This window comes from Notolepis coatsorum (assembly GCF_963971535.1).
Source record: "Notolepis coatsorum genome assembly, chromosome: 12".
In the NCBI taxonomy this organism is placed as follows: domain Eukaryota; kingdom Metazoa; phylum Chordata; class Actinopteri; order Aulopiformes; family Paralepididae; genus Notolepis; species Notolepis coatsorum.
Window position 1 is genome coordinate 34,317,788 of NC_140176.1, and position 23,979 is coordinate 34,341,766.

The window sequence follows — 23,979 nt, forward strand, 5'->3', positions numbered from 1 at the left end:
CCCTGCTGGTCCCTCAATACGCCGTCAAGGTGAACGTCACCGCCGCCGGCCTGTTTAATTTGGAAATGTGTCAAATCAAGGAAACGATGTGTACTTAATGCCACGTCAAAGGGAAATGTTTTAACACCCCAAAGACAGGGTCAGAATTCAAACTCTCAGTGGTGGAAAGTAACTAAGTATTTTGTACTCAAGTACTGTACTTAAGTACAATTAGTATTTTTATTTTAGGGAAGTTTATACTTTTACTCCACTACATTTCAAAGGAAATGTTGTACTTTTTACTCCACTACATGTATCTGAACCCATTAGTTACTAATTACTTTGAAGAAAAAGATTTTGGATAGAAAACGTTAGGTTATGACTATAACCAAGTTCTGTTAGTATAGCGACGCTCGGCATCGCTCTCTGCACTATCTCGCATACGTGCATGCGCACTGAATAAAGACCACAATGTACCTTTAATCCCAATATTCGTCTGACCACACCCCTATCAGCTTACCCATATAAGCAGGGGTGGGGCCACCCACTCTCCTCCTTCCCAAGCTTTCGCCACAAGGCGAGGTCAAAGGCTGCAGCGGCGTCGGATGCCGAGCGTCGCTATACTAACAGAACTTGGTTATAGTCATAACCTAACGTTCTGTATCGTATCGCTCTCGCTCGGCATCGCTCTCTGCACAAGGGAGGCCGAGCGAGAGCCAACGGCCGACAAATACACCCCGCTGACAGCCCCCCACAAACCATCAGAACAGGGAGGGCCGAGCCCCCCCGACCCACCCTAATGGCGGGCACCCCCCCTATTAGGGGCTTCACGGGAGGGCGACGGACCCGACCGTGCGAAGAGGCACTCAAGCAACTCAACGCACAGGGTGAGCAGACCGTGGCTTGACCCCACGACTACACACACGCACAACCCGCATGCCACCCGGGAACGAACGGAGGAACAACCTCGTTACTGCCCCCAGAATCACGGGGTCAAGGGCAAACCCAACCCCGTGGCAAGGCCGTAGCAGCGGAGCACGAAGGAAGACCCAGACCCACCAAAAGGACTGGACTCCCTAGAATGGGGGCCCGGAGAAGTCCATGATGCCAGCATCAAGACCCCACCAGGTGGGCACGTAGTGCCCCGCCCCCCACATCGCCAGCGTATTCGGACAAAGGCCCCTCAGTTACTGCACCTGGTATTCCCAGGCGGAATCCCATCCAAGTACTAACCAGGCCAGAACCTGCTTAGCTTCCGAGATCGGACGAGATCGGGCGTGTTCAGGTTGGTATGGCCGTAAGCCGAGCGGGCCCTGTCCCCCCAATAGTACACCGCCTGGCACACTGACCCTGCAGAACAGGCAGTCAGCATGGCCGTAAGCACACAAAAAAGGTTAACCAACGGAAGCAGGCAGCGCACCGGGGAAAAACCAGGCAACAGGCTGTTAACCCTAGCCTGGAGACTGCGGACGAGACAGGCGCCAGAGGGGACAGCTGAACACAGCCGCACCGGCGGAAGGAGCGTAAGCTGGCGGTGTTGCATGACCAAGCCTCCATTTAAAAACCCCCACCCAGAGGGGTCGAGGCAGAGAAGGCTGACACGATTGGCAGACGTCATGAACGTGCAGGGGCACCCTCAAACGGTGAACCCGGGAGTTGACACTGCTCCAACACACCAGGGAATCAACCACCTCGGTGTTACCCAATGCGGTGGTTGTTCCTATAACCCCTCAAGAAAAAACTCCAAAACACACCTGCGGGTATACACCGGCTATACCGCAGTACAAGTGTTTCAGTTTCCAAAAAGGGTTAACCCAGGCCTACGGGTCGCAAACATCACTTCGGACCGGGCCTGGCGGTACGGGAAGCACAGGGTCACCAGAGGAGGTCAAAAAACCACCCCCACAGGCCCCTCTTCGCCATGCGTGAGAGAGGAGCGAAAAATAATGGAGAACCAGCCCCTAAGCACACCGTACCTGGTATTCCCCGGCGGTCTCCCAACCAAGTACTAACCAGGACCAACCTGTGTAGCGGCCGAGATCCGACGAGATCGAGCGCGTACAGAATGGCATGGCTGTAAGCCATGACGACAGTGCTGAGTAAAAACATACCCAACCAGGGTCTCCATAGCGCTTAACCCTGTGACACCCAGACCGACCTGGCATTTTTCCCCCTGAAAAAACCCCAAGTCCCTCAGGGTACCAGAACAGCAGATCTGCATCCCCGGCGGACAACGGGTTCAACTGATCTGGACCAGCGTGACCAGAACCAGTCCCGTGCCCTAACCACGCCGACATGCCTACTCCAGGAGAAGGGCAGATATGCGTGTTGATCTTAACATGAAAAGAAGGCGCCACCCAGACGTTCGGACGAACCGCGCCTGGTGGCCCACCCCAAGGGCGTGAGACCCCACCACATATGTTCAGATCCATCCCGTCATCATCCCCCAGACATGAACGAGAATCCGTCGACAACCCACCCAGGTCATGGGATGTGGTCGTCGGAAGAGGAAAAACCCCCATCTCAGTTGCTTTATAAAAACGCTGTTTCAACCACAAGCAACCAAGGCGTGCCAGTCAATCGCCTGTTCACAGCGAGCTAGCACTATACGTGCGTCGGGACACACCCCCATCAATGAACAGGCTATTTAGACCTGTCATTGAATCCCCAAGGCGCCCAGGGGAACGACAAGAGGGGTGTGACACTCCCTAACTCCAACACTTCTGGAATAGAAAGAAGGAAGCATCAACAGTATGTATCCCAGTCTACACAGCCGGGGTAAAAAATGTTCACATTTTTACATCCCACCACCCTCCCATAGGAAAGAGACGGGGATCCCCAGAGAGACTTCCCACGCGAGCTGTACAGATTGAAAAGAATATATTGCACCTTGAGCCATGTAAAAAACTGGTTTTAGGGCCTCCGGGGAAGAGGCACTGAACCCATACACACTCAATAAACGAATTGAATCGAATATACATACAATAGAAAAGGACCCTTCTAGAGGGTCCACTCACTTTGACAATCTGAGGAGGAAGGCTCTGTACTCTGATGGAGGCTTCCTCACATGGAAGAAGGAGTCCGAACTCACAGAAGGCCTGAATAGGCGCTTGGTGAGGAGGAGCCCTGACCACCCCCCCTGAAAACAGATCCATCACATGGACCTGAACAGCACACGGAAGTCCTACCAACAGAGACGCGCACGGTGACGTACTCTATGGCGGGGGAATTCCTGCGGTGCACACGCCCAATATACCAGGCCGTGGGACCAGGAACTCCCTCCCCCCCCCCCCCCCCCCCCCGTAACGTGCCGAACCGCCACGTGACGGGAACCTTGAAGGACAGGGGGTGTACCCCTGACCGACAGAACAATGGGGAGAGGAAAGGTTACCAGTTCACCCCTTTACGACCCCACACCCATGATACGATGTAACGACAAAAAGAGAATATGACACAGTCATAGTCAGCTCTATGAAGCGTTTCACAGCTCCACACAGCGCATGAGCTAACCTGCTATCTGATTTTTACTAAGGAAAAACACAGAATAGAGAGGGCTCTAAGAACCCCGGTCCAACATACACATGTGCTTCTGTGGCCAGTACAACCCAGTTGTAGGTCACATGACACACACAACCCATCATCACCTACAAAAAATGGCAAAAACACTCAACAGAGGAACGCCGTTTTTTTCACAATGAGAGAATACATCATTCTTGATTAGTATCGACCACAGGCCTTGCTAAGCACACATGACAGCAACCAAACCAATTTCCCTTTAGGAAATAAGTTTCTCCAGCAGATTTAGCACAACCTCAGCAATCAAGCTAAGAGTTACATCGTATCCCTACCACACAAAAGACACAATTAATGCACAACATGTCTGATAGGAGGATGAAAAAGTCCCCAGGGAACCGGGGGGGAAACACAATCCTCCTATTTTACCCTCAATACGGCCAGTTAAAACAGGAAAACCTGTTAATGTGTGAACACACTGTTCATTGTCATTACAGTCTGAGAAAGAACATTCTTTTACTCACTTGTCACCAAGCATAGCTTCATAGGTTAGTTACCTTAGTTGTGAGTACACGGCCGTGTTTCTCACACAACAACCAGATCATTACATCCCGTTTGCACGGAGAAGCTAACTGCCAGTGACAAAAACAGCTCACACATAACCCGCAACGTAAATGCATTGTAGCAACACACGTTTTGGGAAAAACACCGTTATTCACAATACATTTAGCAAAGTAAAACCAGAAGACGTGTTATGAGGTCTGGTCAACCCCGTTCCTACCCGGAACGCAGATCAGCGAAGTGCAGTCACAGACACCGTAGGAACACAGCCGCTCCTGTGTTGTCCGAACTGGGCAGCGTCACCGCCCCAACCCGCACTACAGTCCCCTGTTGATGCAACCTTGCCGTCCTGGCTCAGGGCAGGGTCGACGAAAACATCCCCTGTCAAGGATGACGTCGTGGTCAAGAGTGTAAAACATGTTAAAATCAAAGCACGTTCAACAGAATAGCATCAAGCTAACGGCCGCTCCAACCGTTCGGGTGCTACTGCTTCTGCTCGCGAGACGCCGATCTAACGACGCACGCGATCAGAAGCGAGCTCACGGCGGCGCGCGAGAAGCTAAGCTACCCCGCGCCAGGCCATGGCCATAGCAGCAAGCTAACGTTACCTAGCGACCACGACATGCTAGCCCCGCAGCTAACAGCTGACTGGCTAATAGTAGGCCCTAAGCAGGCCATGCAGCGATCCAGCAGGCTAACGCAGCAGTTAACAGCTGACTGGCTAACCGTAAGCTATGAACATGTAAACAATGACATAACACTCACCCAGACAGGCCGCCGTTCTGAACCTCTCCTCACTTTTTAAGAGAAAAGAGAAAACAAGATGTCAACACCGCTTCACAACGGTGACTTTACCACATCCGACGGAATCAGCACAGTACCAACTGGCCTGTGTAGCTGACTTTGAACATGAATCTGCCGCTATCGCACATTACATGCACATATCCCCTCGTGAAGGAATACTCTCATTTGGATATGAAAGATGGGGCCTTAACACGGTGACAGAGAGAATCCACTCGTCCAGAACACACCGGGATCACCAGTGTCAATGGTCGCGGCCCACTAGTTAAAACTATAATGGTCTTCAGACCAAGGCCTTCTGTCGCCTAGGTGGCTGAACAAAGGACCCTAGCCTGGGGCCGGTTTCCATAAACTTTGTCAAGTAGCCCCCATAGCACTAACAGACAAGTGGAGCCCGCCAGCAAACACTACTCACCCAACCTGGAACGCACCGCTTCTCACAACAGCGGCATGTCCGACAGTTCAGCTGTGGCCTGACAGGTTTCACCCCAACAAACACAGCAAGGAACTGCAGTTGAGAAGCATGCAGCGGCGTGCTCCCAATACGAAAACCGGTGGAGGGTTTTTAGAATGATCATCATCTTCCAGACACTCCAGTACGAAGACAATATCGCCGTATTTTCTCGAAAATAGTGAGAGAGAAAATAAAGATATGATGTCAACGTATCCTTGTTTCCCAAAGCTGCTCCTAAACCTTTCTTCCATCATGGTGTCAAGTGTGGGGATCTACCGAGGCACTTCTTCCTTGTGGTGAAAGCGAGAAGGAGGAGAGTGGGTGGCCCCACCCCTGCTTATATGGGTAAGCTGATAGGGGTGTGGTCAGACGAATATTGGGATTAAAGGTACATTGTGGTCTTTATTCAGTGCGCGTGCACGTATGCGAGATAGTGCAGAGAGCGATGCCGAGCGAGAGCGATACGATACAGAACACATTTGAAGCAGGCACATTTCAAGAGGACGTAATCAGAGCAGCATAACTGGACCACATACTACTTTAACATAACCTTTAATCAGAGCAGGATAACTGGACCACATACCACTTTAACATAACCTTTAATCAGAGCAGGATAACTGGACCATATACCACTTTAACATAACCTTTAGAGGTCAATGGATAGAGGCGTGAATGCTCCCAAGCACTATATGACAAACGTCATGTAGAATGCATACTTTTACTTTGGATACTTAAGTACATAGCAATAGCAAATACCTCTCTACTTTTACTTAAGTCAAATTTTTATGGAGGACTTTTACTATTACCAGAGTACTCATTTATCTGGGTATTTCTACTTTTACTTAAGTAAAGGAACTGTGTCCACGACTGCAAACTCTCAGTAGCTGTGCCTGTCTCATGGCCGGTACGCGTGTACCGCTTCCGGAACGGATTCTATTTCCGGGGTTGCCCTGATTGGCCGTGACGGCCACATGACACGCCGCGGCCACGCCCCGCGGCAAAACGCCGAGGCTGCTGTGTTTCACTGCCGCTTCCCCACTTCAACGCCGCAGCAGCAATTGTCGCGCCACATTTTTTTTCTGAGTGCAGAGCTGTTTAATCACTTGCCCCACTGCCTTTCACATCGCGCCACGCTTAATCATTTATCATTTAACATTTGAAAGGCATACATTGTTGTCATACAGAAGTACAGAATACTTTTATCCAAAATGCTTCTCATTGTCGCGCCACATCTCCCGAGTGCAGAGCTGTGCCCCACTGCCTTTCACATCGCGCCACGCTTCAGTACTAAATACCTATATGTCCCTATGCCATAAATGTCATGTATGTTGTGTATGTCATAAATGTCTATATGAATTGAAAATGGGGGACCCCGATGGAAACAAGACAAACGTCTTTTTCAGGTCTGCATCCCCTTAACAATTGTATGTATTGAGCCGTACTGTATTGTACCCATTCTGCAATCTGTTAAATAAAGTTTTCATTAATTCATTAATTCAATCATTTATCATTTAACATTTGAAAGGCATACATTGTTGTCATACAGAAGTACAGAATACTTTTATCCAAAATGCTTCTCATTGTCGCGCCACATCTCCCGAGTGCAGAGCTGTTTAATCACTTTCCCCACTGAGTTACCATACACCATACGCTATACAATATACTATGCAATGTATACAACTCTCATGGTTAACGGTAGAGAATAGGCTGGTTTTCAACACAGTTACATTTTTCAGGAACACTGTCTTTTCGTCTCAACCTGTTTTCTTCACATCACGCCACGCTTAATCATTTATCATTTAACATTTGAAAGGCATACATTGTTGTCATACAGAAGTACAGAATACTTTTATCCAAAATGCTTCTCATTGTCGCGCCACATCTCCCGAGTGCAGAGCTGTGCCCCACTGCCTTTCACATCGCGCCACGCTTAATCATTTATCATTTAACATTTGAAAGGCATACATTGTTGTCATACAGAAGTACAGAATACTTTTATCCAAAATGCTTCTCATTGTCACGCCACATCTCCCGAGTGCAGAGCTGTTTAATCACTTTCCCCACTGAGTTACCATACACCATACGCTATACAATATACTGGTTAAGTCCGCGTTCAAGTACAACACAGCGGCGGCCTCTCTCGCTGCCGCATCTGCTGCCGCGGGGCGTGGCCTCGGCGTGTCACGTGGCCGTCACGGCCAATCAGGGCAACCCCGGAAATAGAATCCGTTGCGGAAGCGGTACACGCGGCCGGTACAGAGAGCACCTTCTATCCCCAGGCCATCAGGCTGCTCAATGTGGACTCACTGCAACACTAACCCATCCATTCTACACCCACTGCACACAACACCCCCACTTTAAACATTCACCTTAAACATTCACTCACTTTAGACACTTTAAACACTTTTTAAACACTCTACTATTTTATCTATTTATTCCTACACACTTTCACTACTTCTTCTGCCTCTTTTCTATTTATTTAATAATTTTCTTTTGCATTTTGTACATTTCAGTTTTGTATATTGTATATTTTGTATAGTATTGGTCTTTGGACTTTATTTTACTGTATGAAGCACAATCTCAGGAGGCTCATACAGAACCAAGCATTTGACTATAATGTACATGTACCTTATATGTGACAAATAAAACACAACTTGAAAAACTTGAACTTTAAAATGATCCCCAGTTAGAATGAGGCACCCAGCCCAAAAAAGTGTGAAACCACACTGTGCTAGTTTGGGAAAACTTGTTGTGAATGCCACCAAAACACCAAATGGAGTGTTTTTTGTTTATACCTGTCAGAGATTCAGAATTCTGGTCTAGAAAAAAAACAGAGGGCACACAATGTCCAAAACACCTAGGGGCTATGTTATGATGAGAACCAGGCTGTGGCGTGGCATGACTGCAGACTCGATTGATTGATTGATTGATTGATTGATTGATTGATTGATTGATTGATTGATTGATTGATTGATTGATTGATTGAAAACTTTATTAACAGATTGCAGAATGGGTACAATACAGTACGGCTCAATACACACAATTGTTAAGGGGATGCAGACCAGAGAAAGACTTTCGTCTTGTTTACATCAGGGTCCCCCATTTTAAATTCATAACATTTCTGACATACATGGCATACATATATACAGTTATATCCAGACATTTATGACATACAAGATATACAAATATACAGTACTGTTTATTTACAGACAAAGTTTCTAAAAGAGAATATATACATTTGAGGGGGAGGAAACTGTACATTGGGGGGGTTGGGTGTGGGGGGGGGGGGGGGGGGGGGGGGGGGGGGGGTTTGGACATTTACCGGGGCCAGTTTCGAATTGCGGCGGCCGCCCGTAGGTGCTATTTGAGAGAGGTTTTGAATGTGGGTAGGGATTCACATCATTTTACGGCTGTGGGTAGGGTGTTCCACATTGTTGTGGCATAATAACGAAACGTGTTTAGTCCCTTGTTTGAGCCGAATCTGGGTTGGACATGAGGACTGAGTTAGTAGCAGTAGCAGTAGCAGTGGCAGTAGTAGCAGAAGTAGCAGTAGCAGAACTAGTAATAGTATTAGTAATAATAGTAGTAGTTTTATTCAGTCATCATCACACACAATAAAATATGGACAATTATTTCAGACTGTCAACGGTCTTTGATTTTGGCAGTGACTGAAAAGGTACAGGCTGAAGCATAATGCTTAAACAAAAACAATAAATTAACTAAATGAAAATGATTCCCATTTGTAACCCTCAAAAATAACTTTAATAAACCCATTTTTTGGAAAATCCAAAAGCGAATGTCTCATTGTTAAATGTACATCATCATTTGTCCACAAGTTAACCCCAACAATAGATATACATCTCCTTTTAATCCCTTTCTTTTTGAGCATCACAGGAATGTTGCGTCCTCTACGGGTTCACCTTTTAAAAACCCTGTATTCCAGAGCTCAGCGGCCTTGGGCAGACTCACTTATTGGCATATGTTTATTTATAAGTCCATCCTCGCTCTGCTGCTTCCCTCTTACCTTTGTGGGTATGTCTCACATCGAACTAGTAAGTACGGCTTGCGCTCAAACTTCACCCTCTTACCCTGAGGTTCACACTGAACTTGGCAAACAGGCCTTGATGTTCTCTGCCCCTGCAGCCTGGAACCACCTGCAGACAGACAGAGTGCGGCTAGATGAGCTGATTCCCAATTAGGACATTCAGAAATGTAGTGAAGGCTTTGGAGACAGATTCTATTTTAATTTGTAATTGCTTTCCTTTAGCCGGATTCCATTTCTTCTCATGATTCTGTGAGTTGCTATTGCGTGTTTAGCTACATGTATATGTGTTTTTTTTAATGTTCGCTTTTATGTTGTTTGCGATACGGTATTGTTGCTATCCCGGCCAGGGCTAGCCTCGATAAAGAGATCCTGTGATCTCAATGGGGCTCACCTGGTTAAATAAAGGTTTAATAATAATGATTTAATCTAAGAAAAAGCTTGGGAACCTCCTGCTCAAACCTCAAAGCCTCTGAGGTGGATGGTTTCAGTATTAGTCCCATAACAATTGTACTTTTGATGCATTTGAGCAAAAAGGAAGAACATTAACAGCACTATGTATTACATAAGAAGTTTGTAAATAGAGGTAGAGCGGTCGTCTGGTAATCAGAAGGTTCCCTGTTCGATTCCGGCTCCTCCAGGCAGCCTGTCCAAGTGTCCTTGAGTAAGACACCCTAACTGCTCCTGATGAGCAGATTATATGCCTCTGCCGTGTGTGTTTACCAAAACAATTTGCATCTACTATACTTAAGAAAATAATATAGTAGACTACTCACCACATTCATTTGAACCCTTTTTGAAGGAGGGGTTGTGGTTTGTTTTCAGATATTTCAGTGATGATGAACAGAAAAGTAGCGAGAATGTACCAGCTGTAACACGAGTGTTTATAACATGTGGTCTTGTGTCCAGTAGCTCAACAGATAGTGTTTATAACATGTGGTCTTGTGTCCTGTAGCTCAACATGTAGAGTGTTTATAACATGTGGTCTTGTGTCCTGTAGCTCAACAGATAGTGTTTATAACATGTGGTCTTGTGTCCTGTAGCTCAACATGTAGAGTGTTTATAACATGTGGTCTTGTGTCCTGTAGCTCAACAGATAGAGTGTTTATAACATGTGGTCTTGTGTCCTGTAGCTCAACAGATAGTGTTTATAACATGTGGTCTTGTGTCCTGTAGCTCAACATGTAGAGTTTATAACATGTGGTCTTGTGTCCTGTAGCTCAACAGATAGAGTGTTTATAACATGTGGTCTTGTGTCCTGTAGCTCAACATGTAGAGTTTATAACATGTGGTCTGGTGTCCTGTAGCTCAACAGATAGAGTGTTTATAACATGTGGTCTTGTGTCCTGTAGCTCAACAGATAGAGTGTTTATAACATGTGGTCTTGTGTACTGTAGCTCAACAGATGAACCCACGCAAACACGGCAACAGCACCCACCACCATCCACTTAACCATAAGAGCGTCTTACTTTGCCCATTATCGATCAAAATCGCATCTTTATCCATACCTGGTGGTTTCCCTTTTGCAAACACCAGTTCTCAGCTCCTTTCTTTCTGTTTCAAATGGAATGGTGTTCCAAGCCTCTTCTCTTCTTAAAAAGTAGCCTACTGCATATCCGTTGTGCTCGAGGCTAGACTCACACCAATTAAGCATGCCGTCTTATATAGTTGCCAACTTCTTTTACCGTAGGAGTTATGCACTGGGTGGATCCCCGCAAGAGCAGAGATGTTCACCCTTGTCTTCTAATGTGTGTGGCACAGTGTAATTGAGGTTAAATCCGGTTAAACCAATATTTTGACCAGATTTGAGCTTTAATAAGACATGCCAGGCATTTTTTTAAAGAGCAGGGGTTGAATTATTATGAGATATTATGAGAGCACAATGAAAAGCCGAAAAAGGCTGACCGGCGCTTAATTGGGTCAACGAACCTTGCAGCGTGTATTCACCCTTAGCCGACATTAACATTAACTGTGATGAGTTATACTGCTTAATGCTGATAGCAGTGTGTGCAGCTGACACAGGTGCCGCGACAGCAGTTTCAGTAGACCCTAAACCCTGAATACATTACTGTACCTGGGTGTTATTCCTGAATACATTACTGTACCTGGGTATTATTGCTGAATACATTACTGTACCTGGTTATTATTCTTAAAGTAAATACATTACTGTCCCTGGTTGTTATTCCTAAATACTTTACTGTACCTGCTTGGGTGTTATTCCTAAATACATTACTGTACCTGGGTGTTATTCCTGAATACATTACTGTACCTGGGTATTATTGCTGAATACATTACTGTACCTGGTTATTATTCTTAAAGTAAATACATTACTGTCCCTGGTTGTTATTCCTAAATACTTTACTGTACCTGCTTGGGTGTTATTCCTAAATACATTACTGTACCTGGTTATTATTGCTGAATACATTACTGTACCTGGGTGTTATTCCTAAATACATTACTGTACCTGGTTATTATTCTTAAAGTAAATACATTACTGTCCCTGGTTGTTATTCCTAAATACTTTACTGTACCTGCTTGGGTGTTATTCCTAAATACATTACTGTACCTGGTTATTATTCCTGAATACATTACTGTACCTGGGTGTTATTCCTAAATACATTACTGTACCTGCTTGGGTGTTATTCCTAAATACATTACTGTACCTGGGTGTTATTCATCAATACATTACTGTACCTGGGTGTTATTCATCAATACATTATTGCACCTGCTTGTTAGTCGTCCTGTGAATACCCTGATTTTGTAGACGTGTATTAAAGATGAATGTCCTCTCCTCTCTGCTTCTCTCCACTCAGATCCAGACTTTGCAGACTTGGGAGCTCCTCCACCTCTACCCTGTAGGTATTCTCTCTCTCTCTCTCTCTCTCTCTCTCTCTCTCTCTCTCTCTCTCTCTCTCTCTCTCTCTCTCTCTCTCTCTCTCTCTCTCTCTCTCTCTCTCTCTCTCTCTCTCTGTCTGTCTCCTTTTCTCTGTCTTGCCGTCTTTGTGAATGTTACAGTTGTATTCCATTGTCTCTGTGTCCACAGTTGATTTAATCCATTCAGTGCGTCAGTGTTACTACTGATGCTTAACGTCTGAAGTGTGAGATGAGATGAGATGACATGACAATATAAAAATATGAGAAAAATAAACAGTGTAAACAAAGGTGCAGATGAGGGTCTGCATGCCCTATCGGTTATATTATACATTACAATAACTATAGGCAATAAAGAATTTGAATCTGAATATATACTATAAGTAAAAGTAAACAGTATACACAAGGTGCCCTAACTGGCATGATATACGTCATACGTTGTAGTCTGTGCAGGTTTTGGTGGTCAGACATTTCTAACAGTGTGTGTGTGTGTGTGTTGCAGTCTGTCAGTATGACATGGGCGGTCCGGAGGGCATCGTTGAGTCTCATCAGATCACCCGAGATGGAAAGGCTGGCGATGCCGAGGCCGTCGACTGCAAGTGGTACATCCGGGCTCCACCACGCTCCAAGGTTTGTCTCACACACACACACACACACACACACACACACACACACACACACACACACACACACACACACACACACACACACACACACACACACACACACACACACACACACACACACACACACACACACACACACACACACACACACACACACACACACACACACACACACACACACACACACACACACACACACACACATGCACACTCACATGGAGAGCGTTAGGGCTGTTTGGTCTCATTATGAAGGAGAGGAAGAGCGTTAGGGCTGTTTGGTCTTATTATGAAGGAGGTGAAGAGCGTTAGGGCTGTTTGGTCTTGGTCAATAAAGGACAATAAAATAACTCATTAATATAATACTGAAATAAAATAACTTGTTAATATAATACTAAAATAAAATAATTCATTAATATAATACTAAAATAAAATAACTCATTAATATAATACTAAAATAAAATAACTCATTAATATAATAATCAAATAACTCACTCATACAAACCTGCAAGCAGAACACAACGTACTTTTCTGCACATGTGTAATTCATACAGCTACTGTAGATCAAGTATTGTCCTAGTTTCATATTAAACACATTGGTTTACTAATCATGCTGGAATAAAGAATTAAACAATTTAGGCATTATTTTCCGTAGCCTCGATCAAAGTTACCCTAGCATTTTATGATATATATTTTTTCTGTACGTTGTTTTTATCGAAGGTTATATGTTTTGTGACTGTATCTGTGAACCAGATCTGTAGAGGCCTGTAGGAGCCATGCGGGGGTCAAACGTTGTTATCTGGTCTCTAAACCCCACCAGAGTGAGTCCGTCTCCCCGAGGGGCTCCGCTAAGAAGGGGCTCAACGTGGCTGAGGGTTGCATCAGGCGCTGAACACAAACCCCTCCTTTCGGTGGACTTCCATCCATACCATGTATTATTAATGAGTTGGGTCAGGATGGTAAATGGTGCATTTCTATATAGCAGCTTTTATCCAAAGCGCTTTACAATTTCTGTTCCTCACATTCACCCATTCACTCATCGATGGTGGAGGCAACCATGCAAGGTGCCAACCACTTCGAGACGCTGCCCGGGAGGAGTGGGGATCGAACCGGGAACCTTCCGATCACCAGACGACCACTCTACCTCCTGAGCCACTGTCGCCCAAGGACACGTGTCAGTCTACATTGGTTTTTGATCCTGTTTCCAGGGCTGACTGTGTACATGAGGAGTATCTGTTTGTTAGACAGGGCTGCCTGTGTACATGAGGAGTATCCGTTTGTTAGTCAGGGCTGGTGATGAGTCGGTCTCTGCCAGATTTGTATCCATTTTGATGGACAGGTGTTAGGGTGAGGTGTCTTTTCTAGAACCCAGGAGCGGAACACAGGCACAGGAGAATAGAGCGATTTAGAATATTTAATGAGAGTATGGGAAGCAAGGTCCAAGGTGGTGAGAGGAGCTCAGAGACAAGGGTCAAGGGAGTGGAGGAGCGACAGACTGGGTGGGTGTGTGTGTGTGTGAGGTCCATGATGGTTCAGGCTGGTGAGGGTCCGTGGTTGAGGTGTAGTCCGGAGAGGTGAGGTCCTGGACATCAGAGAACAAGAGTTAGTATAGAGAAAAAAGTCACTGGGCACAAGAAGACATGATTCCATGAACGCTGAGGTCTGAATAGAGTCCTATACCACGGGAGGTGAAAACAACACTCGGACAAGGAGTGACATGAGTGCAGGCCTCTTTATCGTGGCTCCTTGATGATGTGAGGGTTCTCAGGTGTGTAGGCCGCGCCCAGGTAGACAGTGGTTGTGAGGTGGGGACAGGAAGGACCATGTATGGGCCTGGGAACCTGCTGACACACACAGGGGAGAGAAAAGCCCTGACTGTGGCTATAACAACAGAACAGTTCGGAGAGGAGGACCTTTTGGAACTGAAGGTTAATTTACTGTCTGTTGCAAAACCGTTGTCTAATTAAAAACAAACCAACGGACAGCAATGCCTCTGTTTCATCTGTATTATCCCTTTTGTGATGGATCAGCGTGGCCGTAGACCATTTTCTATTAGTAATTTAGTCGTCAAAACGCAGGTTTTAAAAGGGGTAGAGGGATAGTTCAGTTGTATGAAATACTTGCCAGTAGTGTAGTCAAAGCAAAGCTATTAAAAGCTATAAAAAAAAACTCCAGAGTGTTAACCTGACCTAGTGTGACTGACCCATTTCGCTTGTTCAGTTAATTACATTTGAACTACTTGATTCAAGGACCTTGGTGCGGTAGAACAGATATTGTTTTTCTTTTTTCAAATCAGGTTAAACCCGACTTTGTCACAGGCTGTGCACCCTCATCATAAACTGTACCGCTTACAAACCTCACGGGACCATTAATGTTGCCTTCACTTGGATTCAGGCAGACGGTTTGGCAGTAACAGCACTTTTAGGACGACGTGGGAAAGAGAAGAGAACAGCGGGACAAGGGAAAGGCAGGACGGCATGTTGCCATGGTGATGGTGTTGTTTACCAGCTAGCTAGCTAGCTAACGGTGACTTGGCTCTTCCAGCAGGCTTGCTACTGTATCTGCTAACCTTATGTAATTTTTCAGTAATATAATATAAAACTTTCCATATATTTCCTGGTTATTCTGCCCAGCTTTGTTAGTCAGCTGCCTTATGTTTTTTTTTTTAATTTTTTTTAATTTTTTTTATTTATCCTTTATTTATCCAGGAATGTCCCATTGAGATACAAGATCTCTTCTTCCAGGGAGTCCTGACCAACACGGCACACAACAAGTTTCAACATAAAACAGGGCATTAAACAAAAAACATACAATTCAAATATAAATACAGAAGGCCATTTGTGCAGTGGCAAGGAGCATAATCAGATCAGCAATAGCATCAGGTAAAACAGTTACATGTTTCATAAAGGGCTAATCGTAGCATACCTTTAAAAGCATTCACAGTAGGAAGTGCCTCTAGACAAAGTTTTACTTGCAGCGTATTCCATAAAAAGGGAGCATAGTGGGAGAATGCAGCTTTACCAAGCTCTGACTGCATCAAAGGAACATTTAAAAGCATCCCATTTGCTGCTCGTCTGGTATTGAAAAAGCAAGTATAAAAGGACAGAAGTCTGGAGATATATAAGGGCAGCTTACCTAGCAATGACTTAAGGATAAAAATCAACATGTGTGATTGTCTTCTTTGGTACAGAGAGGACCATCGTAAGGACTGATACAAAGTGCAGTGGTGGGTGCGAGAGCCTGCACCGTTACAAAACGTATGGCAGTATGGTACGCAGAATCCAGCTTTTTAAGCAGGGAGGAAGGAGCATGCATATAGATCACATCACCATAGTCTAATACAGTCAGAAAGGAACTCTGCACAATTCTCATCCTGGCTTCAGACGGGAAACATTTCTTTAACCGGAAGAAAAAGCCCAGTTTAGGTCTAAGTTTTCTCAGTAGATTCCCAATATGAACATCAAAGGCCATCTTTTCATCAATCCATATGCCCAGATATTTATAGGATGCTACTTTGTCAAGGCATGTCCCTTCCAGTGTCAGAATCGGAGGGACAGCTGTATTAGCTCGAGAGCGAGAGAAGGTCATGTACTTGGTATTTTTTGCATTTAGGACCAGTCTTAGCCTTAGCAAGGAATGTTGCAGTGTATTAAAAGCATCCTGTAGAAGCTCTATGGCGTGAGTTAAAGAGGAAGCCACTGTGTAAACAACTGTATCATCGGCGTATAAATGAAAACGTGCTGGGTTTATCCCATTTCCTAGTTCATTTATAAAGATGGAGAATAAGACAGGGGCCAAAATAGAACCTTGTGGAACACCTTTGTTTACAGTAAGAGCAGCTTCTACTAAAACACACTGAGTTCTTTCAGATAGATAGTTTTTAAACCAGCTCACAGCCATTTTACCAAGACCTATGCAGCCAAGCCTCTGCAGTAGCAATGCATGATCCACAGAATCAAAAGCTTTAGACATATCAACAAACAATGCTGCACAGTGTTTTTTCTTGTCCAGTGCTTCAATTATGTCATTTGAGACTAGCATAGTCGCTGAAGTAGTACTATGGCCTGATCTGAAGCCTGACTGAGACTCGTTAAGAATATTATGGTCAGTTAGAAACTTTTTCAGTTGTTCGTTTACAAGAGATTCAAAGACTTTGGCCATTACAGACAGTCTGGAAATAGGGCGATAATTATTTAGGTCAGAGGGGTCTCCGCCCTTAAACAAGGGGAGAACCATGGCTGACTTCCATGAGCTAGGTAATTCACCAGCACAAAGACTGAGATTCAAAATAGCGGTTATGGGTTCTGCAATCAGACCTGCAGCAACTTTGAAGAAGAACGGCTCTATCTTGTCTGGGCCTGAAGATTTCTTTACATCTAGGCTCATTAAAGCTTTGTGAACCTGAGAGGTCAAGATGGGGGCAAAGGTGAACAGTTGATCAGGGTCAAGTGGCGGAGGACCTGGCTCTCCTTCTGCAGCGATCATCCCTGAGTTGCTAGAATCAAAGATTGAGCCAGCAGAAATAAAATGATTATTATTGGCTTTTTAGTAAAACAGATTCCAAGCTCTGATCATCAAAGTTATTATCTTCTATTTGTCCAGATATAGCGTGTTTTCTTCATGTACATGGTAGCTGCGTAACTTCTGGGTGTAAATTCCGTCGTGGAGTACAGCAATAAGTTACGATATTTAAGGTTTTGACGGCAACACCGGTATTCTCTGCCGGCCGCACCTACTTTTACCATCCTGCTGATATCCTGTGTGCCGTTTACCGTCTGCCCGAACCACGTGGCCGGAGCAAGAGGTGGGAAGGCTGTAGACATCTGATATTGAGTGTGCTTTTGTCAGCAGTTGCCAGCAATATTTGGATGTGTGTGTGTGTGTGTGTGTGTGTGTGTGTGTGTGTGTGTGTGTGTGTGTGTGTGTGTGTGTGTGTGTGTGTGTGTGTGTGTGTGTGTGTGTGTGTGTGTGTGTGTGTGTGTGTGTGTGTGTGTGTGTGTGTGTGTGTGTGTGTGTGTGTGTGTGTGTGTGTGTGTGTGTGTGTGTGTGTGTGTGTGTGTGTGTGTGTGTGTGTGTGTGTGTGTGTGTGTGTGACTGGGGTCAGGCAGAGAGCAGGTTTATTTAGGGTCAACCACATTTTTTAATCAGCTAGCGACTGCCAAGAGGCAGCGAGAGATGGTGGCAGAGAGAGAGGGAGAGGGAAGGGAATGGAGAGAGAGAGAGAGAGACAGACAGAGAAAGCAGGAGAGAGAGAGAGAGAGAGACCGTGAGGGGAATGGAAATAGGGAGAGGGAGAGAGATACAGATACAGAGAGGGAGAGGGGAATGGAAAGAGAGAGAGGGAGAGAGATACAGATACAGAGAGGGAGAGGGGAATGGAAAGAGAGAGAGGGAGAGAGAGACAGATACAGAGAGGGAGAGGGGAATGGAAAGAGAGAGAGACAGATACAGAGAGGGAGAGGGAATGGAGAGAGAGAGGGAAGGAGGGAGATACAGAGAGAGGGAGAGAGAGTGGGATGGGGAGGGGGGATAGAAAGAGAGAGATACAGAGAGAGGGAGAAAGGGAGGGGGAGGGAGAGAGAGAGGGAGATACAGAGAGAGAGGGAGAGGGAGAGAGGAAGGTGATGAAATAGTGTTACCATGTAGTTTGACCCTTAGGCCTGAAATAGCCTGCATCTATTTTCTCTATACAACCCTGTAGAGCATTACACTAACAACACACACACGCACGCACACACACACACACACACACACATACACACACACACACACACACACACACACACACACACACACACACACACACACACACACACACACACACACACACACACACACACACACAAACACACACACACACACACACACTCTTGCATTCACAGACAAAGAAACATACTTACATGCATTGGCAGATACACACACACACACACGTTCTCTCTCTCTCACACACACAAACGCACACACTCTTACATTCACAAACAAACATACAGTCATGCATAGGCAGACACACACACACACACAAACACATACATATGCAGACACGCACACCTCTGCTATACTGTACAAACAAACGCCTGCACCCTCACAGGCTCACAGGCCCATGGTGGATGTTATCGTACTGTATAAGCTACAGCGCAACTAGCAAGTCATGTTCTTCTTTGGTGTCTACATTCATATACACACATGTTTACAAGCATAGCCATGTGTACTGTACACTCAAACCCTGCAAGGGCTCTTGCAGTATATTAAAGATCCCATACAGATGTATTTTATACTCCACACTGAAGAACAACTTGTATACTGTACATTTCGTTTTTCCACAAAGTTGTTCAATAATCTACTGAGATTCTCTACACCTGTACCCTCATTGAGAATGCAAAGATCTATGAATATGCTAATTGACAACAGGCAGCCATACTGTATATATTTACCAGGACGTTGGCAGCTTATATTCTCGCAAGACATGTCAATAAATACTCAGCTTTCTGTGAACACTCTGAAGCTTAATGTGTAAAGTTACCACGCAATTCATTCTTCTTTATACCTACTTATACAGAACTATTTGATTCAACGGTTGGTTCTGTTTTATTTTATGCTGCTGGAGTATGGTGTTTTAATGATGCACCTGAATGTAATGCTATCCAGAACCGTGCCATGAGATACATCTTGGGAGTCCATAAATATACAGCAAAAGGGGCTATAGAAGGGGACATGGGTTGGGACTCATGCTTGGTCAAGCAAAAAGGTAAAATGGCTAGGTTATGGAACCGCCTGGTCCAGCTGCCAAATGACAGGGTGACAAAAAAGATATTTAACTGGGACAGAGCACACGGTCATCCCTGGTCAAGAGAGATGTCCATGATTTTTTCTTCTGCTGACTTAAATATGATTTTTATGAACAATCTGTAGTGTAAGGTTCACATAATTAAAACTAAATTATCAACAATCCATCAGGATAAGTGGAAGGTGGAGATATGGAAAAAAGTATTTTACAGAACCTTATGTAATTTTAGTGCTTTCACACCAGAGCTGTTTGGTCTGGACTATCGGATAGTCCGCTTTTTTTGGGGTGGTGTGAATGCTCAGTCGAACTCTGGTGCGGACCAAACACGCAAACTCTGGTCCGCCTGAAAACATAGGTCTCGGTTCGCTTCATCGGACCAAACGCAAGACCAAATATAGGAAGTGACCTGATAAACTGTGCATCTTGGATAGAAGGAAAGCGGCACGGTGGTGTAGTGGTTAACACTGTCGCCTCACAGCAAGAAGGTCCAGGGTTCGACACCGCTGTGTGTACCGCTAAAACATTGAGTGTCGTTGCATGCCGAATAAAGACCTCTGCAACAGGTCCTGCATTATTATTATAAAAACAAAACAAACACTGCGGCGCGCATTCACTGCAAAACAAGCACACGGTAAACATGCCTCGTGGACAGACATGGGCGAATGACGAGGTGAAAGCCCTGATAGAAATATGGGCAGAAGACCAAATTAAACAGCTACTTGTGGGCACTCATAAAAACAATGCGGTGTACAAGTTGTTTAGCGAGAGGATGGTGGTAATGGGCTTCAATAGAACAATGGATCAATGCCACATCAAAATAAAAAAATTGCGTCAGCAATATATGAATAAATAAGCAGAGAATTAAATGAGATGTCCATAACATTTGTGTTTTGAATTAGCATAGCCTAAATAAATATAGAAGTTAAATACTGAATTAACGACACATATTTATTAACAGGCTGAAAGTTCAAACGAATAACAGGCTGAAAAAACAATTAGACTATTTAATATAGGCTAAACACAGTGCGTAAAATATAGGCTATGCGGTGCGTAAAAGGCAACTTTGGCTATAGCCTTCTAAAACTATTGAATAGGCTAAACTTCGTTTTAACTTCTTGAATTCACATTTCTTTAGTTTGCAATAATGCAACTGCAAGCCAATGTTCCGAGACATATTACATTTAATTTGTTAGGCTATTTGAATACACCGTTAGCCCTAAATGGTGGATTCAAATAGCCTAACAATTACAAATATATAAATATGTCTCGGAACATTGGCTTGCAGTTGCATTATTGCAAACTAAAGAAATGTGAATTAAAGAAGTTAAAACGAATAACAGGCTGAAAAAACAATTAGCCTATTTAAAGTCTGTGACTTGCTTCGAAAAAGTGGGAGTTCGGGGGACGAGAAAGACAAGTTCCCTTGGTATGATGACCTGGACGTTATACTTGGCACAAGACCCACATCCAGCCCGAAACATATCGTTGAGTCTTTCGAAGATGAGACCCATCAGACGGCATCACCAGCTGAAAATTGTGACGCCTCTGCTGATCTGGAGTCTGTATTTCTGTGTGTCTAGTACAGTGTTTCTCTCTTCACTTCACGCCAGAGCTCTTTAGCCCTGCACCAGATGGAAACATTAACCCAGGCAAACTTGTAGTCCAGAGGGCTCGCAGTCACACACACACACATGCGCACACACGTTAGGGCTCGCAGTCACGCACATTTCCACTCTCTATTGTGTCCAATAGACGAGCGCCCTTTTCGACCGTGTGACATTGTTCAGAAAGTTTGGTGCGCTTGACAAATTGCAATGTGAATGCAAACCGAACCAAATGAAGAATGCAACAATGTTGCAACTTCACCCCCCGAATCGCACAGAGTCCACCAAAACTATATGTGAAAGCGTTAAAGAGAAGACGGAGGTCTCTGTGTGCCCAGTTGAGGTCTGGCACCCTGCCATTGGCTGTGGAAGTGGATACATTCCAAGGTAAACCTGAAGAGAAGCGGTTGTGTGTTCTCTGTGATCTGGGAGTGGTGGAAGATGAATATCATTTTGTTTTTTATTGCCCCTTGTACACCGATTTGAGGAGGGCTTTATTTGAGAAAATTCTATTTGTAAATTCGGATTTGTTTTGGCAGTCTGAGAGTTGTATGTTGAGTTGTTTTTTTGTGGAGGAGATCTTCAGTTTTGCAGTATTTTTGGAGAAAGCATGGCACTTGAGACAAAACACACTATATCCTATATAATTGTATATGAATTCCTCTTGTTTCTTTGTTTACATACATTGCTTACAGCTTGTTATATTACATTTTATTGTGTTTTCTTTTGGCCATCTTGGTCTATATAACTTATTGTCAATGTCAAGTATACTATTATATACGTATTGTTTGTGTCTTGTGAGCCCATATGGGCTGGGCATACACCTGTATGTAAGACATGAAAATAAAAAACCTCAAATCAAACATACATCTGCATATAACTCTGTATGATAGCATATAAAATAATGCTGTATATATATACATATATTTATATATCTCCACCGTGTATATATATGTCCACATCTGTACATACCTGCATATAATAATTTGTACATATCTGTAGATACTATATTTACTGTATATCTGTACATATCCTTTGTCATCATACATTGTGCTGTATGATGACAATACAGTTGAATCTAATATAATCAAATCAAATCTTAATATCGGTTCTGTTATGGTTTGTAACCGACCCCAATCGCACAACACAAGACAGGTATGAGAGTAAGCCAAGAACGGGCATTTATTGAAAACAATCAGAAAAAAGGCACTGTCCCTTTAAGGGAGAACACCACTACTGGATAAACAAGAAAAGGGAAAGGCCCAGTGCCTTTAAGAGGCGAGCTGGCTAAGGGGAAGGCAAGGGAAGGCTAAAGGAAAACAGGGCCGGGGCAAGGGACAAGGCAGGAACAGGGAGGAACTAGGAGGAACTGGACAGGGAGGACTAGGAGGACTAGAGAGGGGAGACAGGGACAGGGGCCCGCGGAGGCGGGCTGGGGACAGGGAGGACTGGGAGGACTAGATAGGGAGGACTAGGAGGACTAGGGAAAAACAGGGTAAGGCCTTGGAACAGGGCGAGGGCTGGAGCTGCATACTGGGACAGAGTAAACAGGGTCAGGCCTTGGAAAAAGCAATAATGAGGTTGCTGCACTGCAGCTTCTCCCGGGATGGTAGTCTGGGGAAGCAGGTGGGAACATCAGAGCCGCTCTGCAGACTTCTCTCGGCAGATCTCCGAGGTGGGTAAACGGGGCCGAGAGGGAGAGAGGAGTGGGTTAACTCAGTGCAGTTGGAACAGAGCAGGTGACAGGAGAGGTGACTTGTAACCAAAAACAGGAGTTATCCAAGTGAGAGAATCTTCGGTGTATATACACACTGTGAGTAAACGTCCCAAACACAAATCCACGTGATGAATATCTTCGGTGTGTAAACACACAGTGAGGCGATGTAAAGGCCAAAATATTATCCCAATGAAAACAATCCAAAAATGGCTAAAACGCTGGGTGAGTGACTGTCTGATAAAAGCTGGAAATCTTCAGTGTTTTAAAACACACGAAAAACGGAATTGGATCAAAGACAGTCATAAAAAACTCACCCAGGCGTTGTGCGTAAAGAGCGTTGGAACAGAACGGGGCGAGAGCGTCGCCACCGGGGAACCGGTTGTCCAAGCGGAGGTCAGAGTGGTGCGCGACTGCTTGGAGTACGCGCCGGTACGAAGGGCGCATCAGGCGCGGAGGTCTGAGTGGTGCGCGACTGCTTGGAGTGCGCGCCGGTACAGAGGACGCATCTGGAGTGCGTCTGCGCGGAAGAGCGTGCCAGGCTCGGAGGTCTGGATGGTGAAGATCTGGATGCGCGCCTGGAGTGAAGAGCGCATCTGCTGCGTGGAGGTCTGGATGCGCGCCTGGTTGGAGTGCGCGCCGGTACGGAGGACGCATCTGGAGTGCGTCTGCGCGGAAGAGCGCGCCAGGCTCGGAGGTCTGGATGAGCGTCAGGACGTCTGCTGCGCGGGGGTCTGAAGTGGAACACTGGGAAGCCTCCCGTGGAAGTCTAGAGAGCGCAGTCCAGTGTCTACCTCAGGCAACGGCGACAGGAGGCGAAGGCTGGAGCGCATGTCACGCCGGAGATGAAAACAGCATAAACAGACAGAGGACCTCCCGAAGGAGTCCTGGTGATAGAGAATATGATACCGAATGAAACGGCATGTTACGGCACGACCCGACGAGGGACAGAGGGGAAGAGCCAGGTACTTAAAGCCCAAAGGGGTGCTAATTAGAATACACATCAGGTGCGGGAGGTAATTGATAATCGAAC

At 45.2% G+C, this 23,979-nt stretch overlaps 1 protein-coding gene across 1 annotated transcript in view; it reads left to right on the top strand.

Moving 5' to 3' along the window:
* Positions 1-23,979, top strand: part of LOC311237735 (neuropilin and tolloid-like protein 1) — a 265,853-nt gene that overhangs the window by 116,369 nt on the left and 125,505 nt on the right. The window contains 2 exon segments of the mRNA XM_084325710.1: positions 12,164-12,205; positions 12,724-12,851. Of these exon segments, the coding sequence (XP_084181836.1) occupies positions 12,738-12,851 (114 nt within the window). The 5' untranslated portion in view covers positions 12,164-12,205; positions 12,724-12,737.